This window comes from Emydura macquarii, unplaced genomic scaffold, assembly GCF_026122565.2.
Source record: "Emydura macquarii macquarii isolate MOO-44397 ecotype Brisbane River unplaced genomic scaffold, CSIRO-AGI_Emac_v2 contig_2205, whole genome shotgun sequence".
Taxonomy (NCBI): domain Eukaryota; kingdom Metazoa; phylum Chordata; order Testudines; family Chelidae; genus Emydura; species Emydura macquarii.
Genome location: NW_027132342.1, coordinates 24,978,553 through 24,996,080, shown reverse-complemented (window position 1 = coordinate 24,996,080; position 17,528 = coordinate 24,978,553). Strand labels below are relative to the sequence as shown.

The window sequence follows — 17,528 nt, the reverse complement described above, 5'->3', positions numbered from 1 at the left end:
ACTATAGGTATTTTGGTAAATTCTCAGGTGTAGACACACCCTAAATTAATCCCTCCAGAACCCTGATGGGTTTTTTGTTTTTTGTTTGTTCTGAGAACCCCCAGCAATGAGTGATCAAACACTCTAGGTACAGTTGAAACACACCTGTGCAAAGGAGGACTATGGGAGGGACCAATCTATAATAATTATTTGGGAAGAGCTATTTTGATATATTTCCAGGTATGGGTAAGTCCTTAGCCAACCTATCTAGATGTCACAGCTAGTTTTTCCCCCCAAACCAGCAATTCCCAATTAGACTCAAGTTGGGAGTAAAACTCGTTGCACAGTATCACCTCAGATCTTCCTTGTTCTTTTCAGCCTGCACTAGCATTTTTATGCTGGCTTTAGTTTTTTCTCCTCCACAGTCCCCCTTCTTGGACTGAGAGTGCCATTTGGGATTCGTTCTAGCCACACATTTCCAAATCTGAGGCCTTCCTTGTGTTGATTTTTATTTTTTTTTAAACAGCCCTTTGTGTTTATTATTTTTTATATAGCACTTCCTAAAGTTTTAGGTTATTTTGTATCTCTTTCAGAAGTCAGGGGGGCCTTTGTAAATGTTACATTATTATTGTAGGGTGTTTATGTACAAACAGAGATAGATACTGGTTTTCCTTTGAAAAAATTGAAGACCAGTTATATAGATGGAAATAAATCATTTCACACAATCTTACTCTTAACTAGAAATGTTCTAAATTGTTTTGATTCTTGTTAGACAATAAGACTATCAAAAGTATTTCTCGTTTGTATGCCACATTGTATACAACACTGTGTAATAGTTCTTCTCTTTTCTTTTTTGTTCAAAACATTTTCTGGTGGCTCACAGTAGCTTTGCTGTGATATGACTGAATTATTGCTATGCTATTAGCAAAAGCTATTTATACTATGACATTGAGCACTTCTTTCTGTCTTAGTGTCAATCCACCTACTCCAGAAGTGTGTCTTTCTCTTTTTTTATATGTATTTCAAGAGAAAATACCATTGCTTTTTATGTTTATAAGCTCCAGGACACAATCAGGAAATACAGTAAAAATGTACATTTTTTTCCTCTCAATAGATTTTTCTTGTCTTTCTCCTTTCTTTCCCTACCCCCAATTCTTAAGAAAAAGGTTCAGCTTCCTCTTCTGGAACACTAGGGGAGTCATCCCTAGAATGAAAAAATCCAAAGAGAAACCTTTAGTTCCTTATCAAATAAACCAGGGAGCATGGAAGGAAATTGAAGCAGGTGGCTAATGGTGGAAGCTCATTGTGTGATGGGGAAGAAGTTTGAGTAGTCAGGGGGAGGAGGTAGATACTCCCTGGTGGAGGGAAGGGGCGTGATGTCCCAAAGTGGGGGGGTGGGGGGGAGGGGGGAAGAAGAGCTGCTGGCACTGTTTGGGTGAGGAGTACTTGCCACTCTAGTTACAACCACTAAATTTTAGCAACAGCATAACCTAATAGTATATGTTACCTTGTGTGTCTGACAGATTTTTTTTCTGAATCTATTAAAAGACTCTGAAAATAGGAACCCGTGGAGGGCATTTAGTTTGTGGAAACCAGAGGGCTTGAATCTCCTACAACTAGTTTTTAATGCAATTTTGCTTGAATGCTTCAGTGCCAAAGGAAAAAAAAATTAGGAAAATGCGGGAAAATCCAAGAGAAATAGCTTATCTATAATTGTCTGTGACACAAATCTATTGTATTTGCATGTACGTCAACCCACTCCTACTGGGTTAATTTTAGATTGTTGATATTTGGAGTGGGAGAAAAGCAGTCTCAAGCTATGACCCAGAAGTTTTGCCCCTTTCCTTGTACAAGTATTCCTTGGCCTCTTAGGGAGGATAGAGAACCCTTTGGTCAATTCCTAAGATTGGCATGTGTGCATTTGTGATCCAAACCTTTGTACTTTCAAACTTTGAAATGAAATGTAATTAGCTGTTTAACAAAAACTCCTTCACCTGATAGCATCAATTGGAATAGCAGGAGCATATCATGATGTTACTTTCTAAGTTCAGGTTTGGAAATGATTTTAAGGATACCACTCACCAAACAGGTAGAGATTAGTCAAAATCCATATGTACTTTCTTCTAAATTATGCTCAAATCTGGTTGAGTTTATGGAGCTTTTTGTGGAAGCACTTGTAGCTCCATATTTAAGGTTGTAGAATTTTTTCTACTTAAAGCAGAGATTGAATGTCTTCGTTATATATGAAAAATACATAATATCCTCTCTAAAATTACAGCACTTACTGGGTACACATTTTCTGAGAATGTATAGATAAATATCTTAGTTTGAGTTAATTTTACGTTAAATGGATCTTTTAAGAAGTTTAGCACCTGATGTCAGACCGTCTTTTGTGTTAATCATTTTAATAACTAATGCAGAATCAAACTTCCCATATCATTGAAATTCATTAAAAATCATGTGAATATGTATCTAGCATTCAAAGACCATTTTTAAGGACTAATGGCCATTTTTGCTGGTTTTTTTATTTCAGCAAAAGTTGAGAATGTTTTACTACAGAGAATCTCACAAATAACTGCTCTCTTTGGAAATGGCTGGCATCTCCACTTGTTTTCAATGGAACTGAGGCCACAGGCTGCCCTTAAGAATGGCCATTACCTCCATTTAATTGCTTCTCACAATGTAAACCTTTGCTTTCTGACAGCATAGAGAGTTCTGTATTTCCAGAGAGCAGCTTGGCATCACTTCTATTGTGAACAAGAGGAGGAGGTAGCCATTTTGAAAGAGGGCATTTTAACTGAGGGGAGTCTCGGTCTCATTGAGAACAATAGGAGGTGGTATCCATTTTGAAAGAGGTCAGTTCTTTGAACAAATTCTCTGAACAAGAGGATCATTCTTCCTCTGCTCCTGTAACATATATTCATGAAAATAGTGGCAAAAATTACCATAATCCTAATACCTTTCAGAAAATACCCATTGATTCATGTATCTGCAACAGGAGGAATACTTGTGTACATGCAGGGGAATTTTGGGTGATAAAGTGAAATTACATGGGGAGGTTGCATGTGTGCAGGGGACTATGGAGGATGAAGGTTTGAGGAAACAAGCGTCTGTCTGTGCTGCTCTGACAACGTAAAACATCTGCAAAGTATGCTTAATTGGCCAGTGTGCTCTGGCTGTTTTGAATCTGGTTCTAAAAGATACTGCATATTTTCACATCATTAGAAATATCGCATGTAGAGTTGCCTGTTTTGTGTTTGACATTTTTAATTAAAGAAATTTCCAAAGAACATATGTTAAGATGAAGCTCATCAGGTCACTATGGATGGCAGATCCCTTTAACCAAGCCTAGGATTAAGGAGTGTCCATCTTGTAAAATACATTAACAAGTGTCAAATTCTTGCCGTTTATGAGTTGGGACCTCGATTGGGACAATTTGCTCTGATCCATGTAGGTGAAGTAGGAGAAGAATTTTTAGGACAGATTCTAAGTCAGAATAAGTTGTGAGCTTTTATACAACTTTCCAGATGTTTGGTGCCAAGTGACCCTGACTGTTGTGGTCGATTGGATGGTGTGGAAAGCTGTTCAAGGACTAGAAATTCAGAGAGGACAGATGGAATTGCACCATTGTTCCCCAGAATCCATTTCACCTCCAAGTAAACTAAAAATAGTGGATTCATTGCGGGCCCAATATTGAGATTCTCAGGTTGCCAAGTGCAAAAATCTCATTTCAGAGACTTCTCTGTGTTGGGAGATAGAGCCCAATGCCAAGGTTAAGAACGCTTCCAGTAGAATATCTGTACTGACACTATCCAAAAGGAGGGAGTGGAGGTTACTTGCCAGGAAAAGGAGGTCCTCAAGTAGATCCTTGGTACAGATTCATATTCCCCACTCTCTTGGAGTTTATTGTAGATTCTGAGGAAATAGAAGGATATGAGGACAGAGTCATAACATGACCTGGAATGTTTTGTGGCCTTGGCAGAGTCTGCATGGCCCATCATAATCACTTTTCCAGACCATAATGCAGTGTGCAGATACCCTTTAAAAATATGGACCTGTATTGAAAATATTCTTTAATTCCAGTTGCTGGCAAATGACTTTCATTTATTGAGCATCATCATTATGCATGGTATTGTGTGACTAAAATAGCTTTTTCATGTGAGCTTAACGTTCAATCTGAACACTAAAAATACAGTACAAATCTGAGATAAACCTATGATGCATCAGATAAAAGGTCAATCTTTGGATCACTGATTAAAAATAAAAAAATATTTCTATTGGCACTTCTGGGCCTGTTCTCAAAGAGGGAACAAGCTGTTAAATGCTCTGTATTGCTCTTAAAACCCTTTTTCAAGGACTGTGGACATATAATCACTGGATGAACTGTTCTTGCAGAAACTGGGAGGAGGGAGAGACATGGGCCATCCTGAATGATTTATTACAATTCTACTCATCTTTCTGCACCAGTTAGGAGTGGGGATAGTCATTGTCCCTCCAGTGTCCAGGATATCCCATAGTGTAATAAGCCAGCTGGTTTTGTGTTTTGTGTGTTTGTATTTTAGTACATGTGTTTGGGGACTAGAGGAGAACTAATGTCTTTGTGGAATTAATGATAAATGTGTCATTTGGGATGTCTTTCTACTTATGTTCCCCCAGAGAAGCATGCCATCGAGACATTGTGAATTTGCAAGTGGAGATGATTAAACAATTCCATATGCAGTTGGTATGTACAAAGAACAATATGAAAATGTATTTAAGTAATGCTGAAGTGTGCCTGCCACTTTATCGATAAAACGGAAAGCTATATGCATGCCTTACCGCCTAAATAGAAAACATACAGAGAAGGGATGGCAGACACCTACATATTAATATATGTATTTAACTGTTTTAAGCTGAACCAATGAATTATTGAAATCTAGTAGGCTACAAATGTCAAATTAAACTAACCAATAATTTTTTGATACATGCGTTACCAATGAGAGAAATTGACTAGCATTGTTTTTTCTTCTTTCTCTATCCCTCCCTTTTTATGGCTCTGCTGAATGCTAGGAGAAGCAGACCTGTTTTTATGCTCTCAGTTAGTACTAACTATTCACTATAACATAGAACACTGCTCCATGTGGTGGTGTTCTTCCCACTTATTATCCTAAAACAAAATCAAATTACTTGCATTTTGTGTTCTTAAACTATTTATTTCTTACCTTGTCCATTTTCGTATGGAGAGACAGCACTGGGCTGGGACTCGTGAGATTACCATTGACTCTGAGCTACTGTAGTTCAAACACTAAAAATATTTCACATTAACTATCTTTTTATTGCGCTTACCTGGGTTTAACTTGAAATGAGACTCTCAGACCTCTAGTCTGAATGTCTTGGTTTTGCTGTGAGCAGAGGGGGAAATGAATATCTTCATTAATGAGGGAAGAAGGTAAGGCTGAGAGGGAATGTCTTCCAGCCTTCACCTCTTCCCCAATGTTTCTGCTCCATTTTGGAGTTTGAAGGAAACTAATCTATTGTTTAATGGTTCCCTATTATAGAGGATAGGATTGTCAATCAGGCCGGTAGGCCTTCTTGTGGGAGAAGGGAGGATTGAACTCAGAGAGGCCAGTGCCTTTCCCCTTGCTCTTCACTTCCTTATCTTTGGAAGAGGAAGAAAGGGATTGTTTTTTGCCAGCACCAGCAATGTTTTCTCTAGTGTTTGGGATCATGGTCAAAAAGAAACTCCCTAACTATGGGGAAGAGACTCCACATGTGATCAAGTGAGAGAGGGTGTCATACCGGAAAACAGTGTAAAGGGTGGGGACGTGTTTATACTGGAGCAGCTTGGGTAGACAGAATGAGCAACTTGGAGTGTGGAGCACGTGATGATTATTTTATTTTAGATGCTCAAGGGAGTACTTGTTTGTTTGAGGTGCCAGCGTAGCCCTGAAGATCTTTCTTTCAGGCTAGATTCAGCTAACAGATTCATGTGAGTGGACCTCTGGGCATGCATGAAGCCCCAGTGGCTTCTGTGGGTCTCTGCACAGGCACAATGAATTGCAAGATTGGAGCCTTAACATAGATATTGCTCCAATAAATGAAAGTAAAAAACGGACTAGGGGGAGAAGGAGTGGGAAGGACAAGGGTAACACTAAATAAATATAGTTTGTTACCTTGGCAACAGAATTTCCCTTTAATAACCATTACAATACCACACTATCTGCATTAGCTGTTGCTGTGATAATTATGGCATCTAAATGCTGATGGAGATACCAAAGCTTGTAGAACAGGCCTTTTAAAATAAAGCTATGATGCACAATATAATTTGAAATCCTCCAAGATTACAAATCTTGGGTGTTATAACAAAAATGAGAAGGAAATTCATTCAACATCTGTGGGAATTTGGTAGCTTAAACAGAAGAATCCACTAGTAATTGAATAGGTTGCTTACATGCTGAACTGTATTCTGTGGAATAAGGAAATATATTAAAAAATTGAAAGCCTTTAATCTGTTCTTTTTCAAGTTAAGATGATCTATTTTTAAATGATTTTAAGATTTTTTTTCTGCTATTTGGTTTACATAAAAGAAATATTTAGGATCCACATTGCTCATTCTTTTAGTGGAAATTGAAAAATATTTTCCCCTTCCTAAAACTGGGACAAATGCGTACTTTGATAAAATATCCATTAAAGAATAAGGAATTAATGATGGAAATACTGTATATCAATGAAAAAATTTCACATTAGTAACTTACTAAAAGTTTAAAAAATTTCTTTATGTGAAAAAGATACAGTACATTATCAGGTTGTTGACATTTATATTAATTGTCATGTGTTCAAAAGAAGAAAATGCAGAGAACAAAATTTGAAAAATAAACATTAGCTGTTTGATGATGGAAGTGTTTTTCTCATTTTTCTAGAATGAAATGCATGCCTTGCTTGAAAGATATTCTGTAAATGAAAGTCTAGTTGCTGAAATTGAGAGACTACAAGAGGAAAACAAAAAATTGAGGACCCACTTCTGAAAGGCCCACACAAAGCTAATTTTGAACTTAATGCATTTTGTACATTAGCCTACAAGATGTCCTCTACCAAGCATTGAAGTCGGTATGAAGACCCAGTATTGTTTTCTTGCACTCAGAAAACCTCTTCTTTTAAATAAATGTTATAAGACACGATACTTAACTGCAAAATTTTTAACAGAGATAAATCTGCACTAATAACTGCTGTAAAGAATGAGTTCATATCTTTATGGTAAACTGACTTGAAATACATGTGTTGTCTAACAGGAAAGCTAACAGGATAAGTATTTTATCAGAGCTTTAGCTGTCCATAAAGTGCCTTTTATAAATGAAAAGGAAACATGACAAATTTTTTTTCCATAAGAATTTTTGATACATATCTACTGTCCTCAGATCTATGTAGATTGACATATTATTTTACACTTTCGTCAGCAGCAGTCTCTTTAGCTTCAGTATTTCAACTATTTTTGTGAAAAATACAGTTTTCAGTATGACATTTGGAGTTTTGTTTCTGCATAGCTGGAAGAAACAGGGAATGTACTAGTAATTATTTTATTAACATGCAGTTATAAATAACTCAGAACTTTTCCTATATGGATCAAAACTTGGGTTCAGTCTTGGACATTTTAATGAATGTGATGTCATTCTCTTGCTTGTTTTTTTTTCTTCTTTCTTTTTTTGATGGTTTTTAAGAAAAATGTGTGCTGCACTGCCACTGACAATTCCCACTTATAAATGTTAGATTTCAGGATGAGATTTTGTTACAATTTAGTTGTGTGAACTAGAATCCTTTCATTTACTAAGTCTGAATATTTACATATTTTAGTGGCATGTTGAAAAACTTGCCCAGTTTCATTGAATATAACTTGTAACCTTTGAAATTTTGTAAGTGAACATACTCAACCAGTAGAACTACATTATCATAGTATTTCAGGATTTGACTCCAATATATTATCATCTCTTCCCTCTTCTTCCCCTGCCCCCTCTTTTATCACCTAGCTTCTGTAACTCATTGTATAGTGCAGGTAAGTATTTACCGACCTTTGCCATTTTACCAGTAATGTAACTTTCTTTTGGCCATGCTGAATACCAAATTCATTCTCTTGTCTTAGCTACAAGATAAGAGGACTGCATGTGTCATGCCAGTAACAGGTTGTTAGTCCAGCAGCCTAACATTGCTGGACCTGCTCTTGCAGTCGTTAGTGAGGCAAAATACTTACAGTAAAATCCTGGCCCCGTTGAAGTCAATGGGAGTTTTGCCATTGATTTGCTGGGGGTTAGGGTTTCATCCAGAATCACAGCAGTGAAAGCTTTGCCTCACCGAGGACTGATTAGGCCTCTGCTACAAGTGCCTTTTGCAATTGGTGTTCTGAAGATCTTAAGATACCCATGACCAGTACATGGCTCTCTTCCAGTCCGTACATGTTCAAATTGAAAAGAAGATTTCAAAAAAAGAAAATCCTGAGAATGCATCGAGTTTGTTAGCTACAACATATAATGTTTATATCCAGGATGATATTCTTCCAATAAATGAAAAAGTCATAACAAAACATTAAGCCTGCCACTTATTTAAAATAATACATTGCAAAGTCTGAAACATGCAAGAACACTATTTGAATCTTTTCACGATCTTTAACATGATTTTTTAAAAGAGAGAAGTATAAGGGGGCTGCTCCTGTATTTTTTACAAGCTAATTAATGAATTATTTCATTCTTGTAAAAATATCAGAATAATATTGGTGTAACCTTCAAAATTATGATCAGGACTTGAATATCAGCTTGCAGTTTATTGCTACTATGCTCAAATGAACTTTTTAAAAGCATTTCTATATTGAGTTTTACTCAGTGAATTCAAGGAAGCAGAGTAAATTAAACTTATTTTTAGTAATTTAATGCAAATAATGTACAGCTAAAATGGCATTTTGTAAAGCCTTTGTAAGTCTATATGATAAGTAAACAAGTGGTAACTGACACTCCAATTACTAGCCGCACACCTGGGAAGATGGTGGTTAAAAGTATGATAAATTTCACAGTTCTACAGCATGAATTGTGAAGCTGATGTAGCACCCAAACATGTCCAGACTCTCGGTTTGTTCCCATGCTTTCACACCAGGATGGCCATAAAATAGCAGGGAATTGGAAGAGCACGCTGAGGATTTGTCTGCAGATGTCACCAAAACTTTTTGATTCAGAACCTTAGGTAAACTTTTCTGAGTTGAATGAAGGACGTTGTAACAACAGTGATTGGTTTTTGATCTTTGTCCTGGGGCTTGTTTCCTTATCTTAGGATTAATGTGGCATGGGTGACTGGTAGAGACACCCCACAATCTGATAGCCCCGAGGGAGAAGGGGGACGAGGGGGAACAAAAAGCATGTTTTACTTGTACACAGATCTGAACTGTATTTTAAAATAAAATTGTTTGTTAAAATAAAATTCTTTGAACAAAACACTTGTGCTAACCATCTTTCTGAATAGTGATGCAGAAGTCTGTATGTGTCAAGTATAAGACTGCAAACTAGGGATGGGCCATGTGTTGTAGAAGATTCTCAGCTCCAGATGTTTCATTGAATCCTACCCTGGAATCCCTTGTTGAGTCTAGCCTTGTAGTAGCTTCCTCTACTTTTGAATCTGGCAATGTGGCAGCCATCTAAAGGAAGTGGTGTTATGGAAATGTTCCATTTGTATCATGTGATTCTGGAGTAATAGACATATCTGACTTAGAAATGGTACAATTATGGACAGGGCTGATGGCCATTGCTGAAGAGCACTTTCAAGTAAATATTTTTGAGAGTGGCAGAGTGCATGTTCTCTTACTCCCCTTCTCAGGTACTGGTGAGTCTGGAATCCTGGACTCTCCTCCCTCCCGTGTAGTCATGTCCCGAACCCATATATGCTTCCTTCCCCTCCCTTTTAGAAAAAGAAACAGTTTATTTTTCCCCCTTACCTTAGTTCACAGCAAGATAGGAAATACTCATCCTAAGATCTAACTGGGAATCTGTACTCTGGAATTTGACCAATATATAATCAGGAGTTTATATAATATATATGCATTTTTAAAATGGACTTGGCGTCAAGCTGATTTTTTTGACTGTGCTAAGGAATGTGATCATGTTTTTAAAAGATTTTACTTAAAAAGGCAGGTCATTGATTTAAATATATTTTTGACACCTGTTTAGATACAAACCAGCACTACTTTTTCAAGAAGCTGTGAAATACATTTTAAGGTTAATATTTTTCAGAATATTTGAACTGTAGTATGTAGTTCATGATCATTTGTTCGAAGTTTGGAAAAAATGGGGAACACTCAATTTGGGGCCAAATGTAGCATGTTTATACCATATTATTCTAAAATTTTTGTTTGAATAATAGCATGAAATAGAATTCCATTCTCAGGTATAAAATTATTAGATGAGAATATTTTGTAATAAAGAATAATTAGTACTAGCAGCTGTAGATGGTAGACATATATTTACATTAGGAAAAAAATGAAACCTGTTAAGATGTTAAAACAAGTGTAAATGTAAAATGTAGCTTTTTTATATTCTGCATCAAATGTATTCTGTGTAATGTCAAAGATAATATAACTGAGAAAAGGTGATATGCCCATTGGACTGTGTGCAATATCAAATGGAGGAAGCTATTTCAACAATAGTGTAAAAATATGTATTCTGCCTTTTGAATCTGCAAACTATTGTAGTGGTGGATTCATGTCAAAATGCATGCAACTTTTACTTAAGGCAGAATTGTAATGATTTGGTGACCATCACAACCGCTAATGGTTCCAAAACTTGGAATTAAGCTATCTATTGGAGGAAGCATGTTAGAAAACCAAAAGATAATCTCACTGAATTTCACTGCATTTGATCCCAGTTCTTAACTATTGGAAAGATGACTACTCTCACCAGAAAGTAGAACCATGAATTCTATCTTACTAGAAAAAAAAAGTGCATTGGATCAGTAGGACCAGCAAGCTGTACAGTTGCAGATAAGACACTTTTAGTGCAATGTAAAACCACCAATCTAATCTTAGATAAATGACTGTACCATATTTTTATAGCAAAAAGTTACAATATTAGCAAACTAAAAATTGTGAACAGTTTGAAATCTAAGTAGAAATAATCACTATTGCAACAGGGTTTTTAAAAAAAACATCTTCTAGTTCCTCAGTCTGACCAGTTCTAGCTGCATTGACTTCTTGGAGTAAGTGAAATCAGAATCTGGGCCTGTGACAGATGTTGGGGTGCTCAGTAAGGATTATTAATCTATATCCTAAAATGTGATTCATGTGCAATGTTAGTTTAACAGAAGGGATCAGACAGTTTCAGCACTCACCTATTGGTGAGATAGTCACAAGACCACTGATTTCAAGGCATTATGCCTGGACGAGTTGTTAAGAGACCATGCCAAAGTCTAATTGCTGTAGCATGCTGTCTTATGGGGAGCCCCAAAAGCAGTTTAAATTGGATGAGTCAGACCGTGGAGAGGCTGTTTGAGAGACCCTGAGGTTTAGAGCTGGCTGAGAGAATATGAAAGTCTGTTCTTCCTGTAATTTAAGAGGAAGCCCTATCTAATTTTGCTTGTAATGAAGTATAAGTTTAGATTAAACTAAATATACAGGGTGGGGGGTTCTTTTTTTTTTTAATTCCTTTTTCTCTAATGCTTTGTCCCAACTGCTAAAGATTTTAAGAAGGCTGTTGGCCAGTATCACTGGTCACAGGTTTCTGAGGGTGCCTGAAACCCAGCTAGACCACTCCCGGGTGATAAGCAATTAGTATGCACGGTGCAGTAGTCTAATCCTTATCTAAGAATGGAAAAATTGTGGATTCCACCTTCAGCTAGGTAAAAGCAAGAGGTTTATCCTTGGGAGGTGGGGGGGAAGAGGGTATTCTCTCAGAGAAACTAGAAACTGGACTGGTTCTACAGAACTTCAACCACCTGAATAATCTCATTGAACAAAGCATCTTACTATGGGAAGCTTTTTTAAATTGAAGCACATGCATGTTTAAAATGTAACTATATACTGGTATGTATCCACTCTTTACTATGTAAAGCTATCTGAATAATATCTGTCAAAACAGGAGTTGTCTTTTCTTTTCCTTCAAGCTGAATGTAAGTATTGCTGTTCCAATTTGAATTGTCATATAACTGAAATGCTTCCCGTTCTTTCAAACAAAAACATGTAAACCAATGAAGCAGGCCAAATCAGGGTGCAGTCAATATATGCTGCTTTGGATCTCAACAAAAAGAAATGGAGAAATGCTCTGAATGTAGGGAAACATCATATATTTTCTTAACTCAATTTTAAAGATGGCACATTTTGAACAGTTACGGTGAATTTTGTTATGCTTTTACACTTTAAGATCTTTTTTTAAAAAATTAGGTACATAATTGCACATCTAAATTTATATACAGAAATGTGTGCACACACAAAAAATTAGGTCTTGTGTTTTCATTATATTGTATGGCATCTTGGTAGGTCCAGTAGGAATACAATTTATCAAATTAATATCAATCGGTTCTAGGGCAGTGGCTCTCAACCTTTCCTACCACTGTACCCCATTCGGGAGTCTGATTTGTCTTGCATACCGCAAGTTTCACCTCACTTAAAAACTATTTTCTTACAAAATCAGACACAAAAATACGCAAGTGTCACAGTGCACTATTACTATGAAAAATTGCAAACTTTCTCATTTTTACCATATAATTATAAAATAAATCAATTGGAATATAAATATTGTACTTATGTTTCAGTGTATAGGAAATAAAGCAGTATAAACAAGTCGTATGAAATTTTAGTTTGTACTAACTTTGCTGGTGCTTTTTATGTAGCCTGTTGTAAAACTAGGCAATTCTCTCGATGAGTTCATGTACATGTTGGAAGACCTCTGCGTACCCCTTGTTGAGAACCAATGTTCTAGGGTATGTTTCTGAACTTTTGGCACTAACATATTTTCCTCCCATTTGAATGCCTGTATTGCTGTTCTGTGTTTTAGTCAAGGGGGGGAAATATTAAACTTTTCCTGAAAGATCTGAAACTAGCTTCCGGAAGCAAGATAGCTTAGAAAACCCTTGGGGCTAAATTCTCTGGTATAAAATGGTGAAATGCTATTGAATTGAATGAAGCTACACTTATTTCCACCAGCAGAGAATCTGGTTGTTAGACTGGAGTTACAGTAAAGTCTACAATAGCATGTGGGGGAAGAACACCAACGCTTACTAAAAATTATCATGCTGGTATGGTGTTTAACTGAGTGTCACAAATTGGATATGAACATTTAAATGCAACTAAAGGATAACACTTAAATTTAACTCACTATTTTACTTTGTTATTAAAATGACATCACTGTGAGTGGTATAATAAAGCTCCAACTTGGACAAACATTAGTGGTAAATATAGCTCCTTACAGAAGTAACTCCATTGATTTGACCCTGCATATTCCCTTCTCCCTAGTCTTGCATATAATTTTTTTTTTCCAAAAATGGATTTGTGGTACAATTTTAGAACCATAAATGCTCATTCACTGAAAATAGCTTTGATGCTTTTATCTAATGAAGACTATCCTAAGTTGAACTTATTTACACAGCTACTTCTATATATCCATTTAAACAGCTAGAACAAAGAGGAGGTTTCAGTTGCTGTTTCTTTAGGAAACTCACCAATGTTAGAAATCGGTCCTGGTATGAAATTTGACATACAATTTACAGTATCATAACCCTTTTTTGTTTTTATGTAAGAATTGTCTAAACTGATTATACAATTTTTAGTCCTACAGAAGTAAATAGATAGGGCTTTCTTCAATTTCTTTTTACAAACTGCTTATGTCAGACATGCTAAATATATTTGAACCTCTCACAGGAACAGTAACAGTGACGTAATGTTTTTTGTTACATTTGTGATAATACAAAAAGCTTAACTAAAGTTGTGGTTAAACTGGATGCAATTTTTTAATGGAATGTTTTCCTGTCAAAAATTGACCATCCAAAAATGAAACTTTCTGCCGAATTCATTATATCTGAAATTGTGACAAACTAAATTGAACACTCCAGCCTGTATATCGTTTCAACTTTTTCCATTCTACTTTTCCTTCCATTGCCCCTATGTTCTGTTACCACTGTTTAATTTCTGACTGGTCATCTCAGTCACATGGTGTCAATCATACACTCCTCCTATCAGGGAACAGGAAAGATAAGTTACATACATAGAGTGGAAGGCGTTGATTGAGTTACTCACCCTGCAGTTCATGAAGAGGGTAGGGGAGTTGCTTTGTGGAAGATCTAAGCTAGATGCTGGATTAGGAAACATATTTTTAGGACTTTGCCATTTGTTTTCTGGGGTGATGTGATAAGCAAGGATCAATTTAATTGTCTGCCACAAAAAAATTCAATTAAAAAAAGCAGAATGATTGTGTGTTCAAGAATAAGTTTATGTCAGGGTTTAGGCAGAAGAGAATGGATAGTCATAGAATAAAGACAAGAGTAGCATAATTTCCCTTACAACTAAAATTTCTACTACTTGCAAGCCCTAGCAATCTGTGGCAAAGAAACTATCTTGCTGGGAGATAGGTCTGGGTCAAAAAAAATAAGGGACAAGAGTGAACATGTGAATAGAGAGAATGTGGCAAGCAGCTTTAACCAGCCATGGGGGGCAGATGAGGATGATGCACGTGTTAATTATTTCTCAACAGGAGAGACAAAGTGGGTGAAGTAATATCTTTTATTGGACCAACTTCTGTTGGTCAGAGAGACAAGCTTTCAAGCTACATCAAGCTCCTCTTCAGGTCTGGGAAAGGTACTCACAAAGCTAAATACAAGATTGAACACATAGTTTAGCATAAGTAGTTAGAATATGTGCTAAGGGCCCATTCAACATGAAGTGGCCCATTAACATTCCTGTAGTCATAGGACACACAGGAGGGTTAGCGGGTTACAGTTTGTTATAAGCCATAAATCCAATGTCTTTATTAAGACCATGGCTTTTAGTGTCTAGCAAAGTTGTGAATTTAAGCTCTCTGGCTTGTTTTTTGAAAGTGTGGAGGTTTCCTTTGATGAAACTTTTGTTTTCACTTGAATTTTATTTATTTTCATGCAGTAACAACTTCATTTTAGCTTCTAGCTTCTCTTGCCTTTGCCTGAGATCAGGAATCACCGGAGCATTGAGACTCTAACCCTCTGGTTCCTCCCTTACAGCACCTTTCTAGTCAGATTTCTTCTGCTCCCCCAGGGGCAGAAAAGAAGACCTACAAGAATCCACTCTAGACCGTGTTACTTTTTGGCTGCCTCAAAGGCTGTGCCATGCCACCAACCCTCACTCTACCAGGGTCTGGGCTGTGTGTCGAACAGGTGTGTAGGGTCTCCACCCCTGCCCAAAGCCATGAGTCCCTCATGGGAAGCTCCAGCAGGCGCGTGAGGATCCCCACCGAGCATAGAAACCCTCACAGCCTGCTCAAGTGAGGGGGGGGGGGGTAAATTTTGCAATCTCCAGGGATTATGGGTCTGCAAAAGCAAGTATCCCCTCTGTAAGGCAGCAATTCATACTGTTAATTGGCAGGTGGTGTAAAAATTGGGGTTTAAGCCCTTTCTCCTTTTCTTTCCCCCTCCCCCATCCAAGAGAGAGAAATGTTCATTGCTGCTCTTCTCCCCGCAGAGGCTGTCTGCCAGTGCTCAGTATCAAGCTCCTTGGCCCTCCCTCAAGCTGCTGCATGTCTGGGCCTGCAGAGAATCCTGCAAAGCCCATCCTCAGGTTGCAGTGTAATGGGAATTGTGCCTGTCTGGCTTTCAGCCCACAGCCCTCCTCCTTGCCAGGGACTTAATCTGATGGGTAGGAAGGGGTCTCCCTTTGTGTTCTTCTCCAGTTGGCCCCATGCTAAAGCTGAAGGAGCACCTCAGGCAGTCTGAAACCAGACAGACATGTGAGGCATCCTTTCCCCATACAGCTGCACCAGCCTCGGGTTACAGAGGGGTAAGTGAGAAACCCTTTCAGAAGTTCAAAATAGCTCTTGTGTTACTAAGTAAAGCTCTGAATTGTGCTAGGTCTCTCCTAAAGTATGTACAGGAGTGCTAGTCAGCCACGGGGAGCAGGTAGGCATCTTTTCAGGTTGCTGGGGCCATCTAGTAGGCTGTGCTCTCAGTTAAGGTTATCTCCTTGACTGAGGGGTCCCACCTGTGTTTCTCCCTCCTCTAAACAGCCAGAGGAAGTACTGCACACACACACCACTGAGAGAGCGAGAATGGGTGTGTGTAAAAGGAATTTGATATGTTTTGGGAGCCTCGTATTAGTGCAATAGTAGCTCCACCAGTGAAACAGTCACTGCCAGAGAGAGGGCTTTCTCCCAAAAAATGCCATAGAATGTAAGAGTGAGAAGACACTGCACAGCAATTTCTGTGCTTCAATTGCATGAGAAATCTCAAATCCTGGTTGTGATTTTGTGACAAGAACAATGGCTCCTAACTCAGTGGCTCCAAGGAAGCTTTGATAGGGCCAGGAAGAGCATCAGTCATTCCAACAGATCACCTGTGCATCCAGATTTACAGCTGAAGAGCTACTTGGGAGAAAATGAGAGCGATTAGCTGAGAATGCAGATCTCAACCCTCACTATCCAAGCCAGTATAGCAACCATTGGTTGCTATCAGCAGCAAGGGTATATAAAGAAGGGACTTTTCCCCTAGCAGAGGTGAAGAGCTGGAGCAGAATCTTCCAATGAAACCCTGATCTTTTCTTCCCAAACAATATAATCTTCAGTACGAAGAAGACAAAAAGAGTATTTGTGTATAAAAACTCAATTCCTGTACAAGGTCCCTCTACACCCAGAGTCCTAAGCTAGTTAGGAAGACTCCTTCTTCTTCAAATGATGGTGCTATTGTATTCCATGTATCCGGAGCTTTTCAAAGTGGTATTGCTGGACAGTCTGCACATGCACCTTTTTGTTGCCCTGTGGTTTCACCTGAGGCGATGAAGGCGGGGCGGACCGACTGTCTCCTCAGTACTTTCTCCACTACTGCATGGTGTGAGCTGGAGATTCTGCTGACTTCTCATTCTTAGTGATGCATATTCTAAAAATTTTACATTAAAAATGGTGCTTATTTTTATTCAGAGTTAGGTTTTTATTGTTTTTTGTTGACCTTTGGTAATTCCTAGCAGTATTTAGATTAAGGACGTGGGACGCTGCTTTGGCAGTTTTTGCCACCAATCCTTCTCCTCCTCCCGCTCCTGGGTCTGGGTACTGAATTATGCCAGGATTCAGTCTGTGCTTCCTGCCCTCGCTTGTTCTCCATCAACAACAAACACCAATGCTGTGTGTACTGTTTGGGGAAAGACCACATCGCCTCCAGATGCAGTATCTGCCTCTCCTGCCACGCCCATACATGGGAAGGCCATCAAGCTCTCCGCCTCAAGAAGCGCCTCATGGAGGTAGCCGTGGGGCTGAAGTCAGATCCCTTAGTAAACCCACCCCTATACATCAGCCTGAGCAATCTAAGAGAGCCCCTCCCCCCACTGCGGAGCCTCCATCCTATGTCATGGGGTCTAGCCATGAGCCACGGAAGAATGC

General features: G+C 38.1%; 1 protein-coding gene across 4 annotated transcripts in view; it reads left to right on the top strand.

Moving 5' to 3' along the window:
* The window catches only part of NEDD1 (NEDD1 gamma-tubulin ring complex targeting factor), a 47,894-nt gene extending 38,466 nt beyond the window's left edge, over positions 1-9,428 (top strand). For all 4 annotated transcript variants that reach the window (XM_067559768.1, XM_067559765.1, XM_067559766.1 and 1 more), the window contains exons 14-15: positions 4,636-4,702; positions 6,879-9,428. In XM_067559768.1, coding sequence (XP_067415869.1) covers positions 4,636-4,702; positions 6,879-6,983 — 172 coding nt within the window. In that variant the 3' untranslated portion in view covers positions 6,984-9,428. The remainder of the gene's footprint in view (positions 1-4,635; positions 4,703-6,878) is intronic.
* The last annotated feature ends 8,100 nt before the right edge of the window (positions 9,429-17,528 follow it).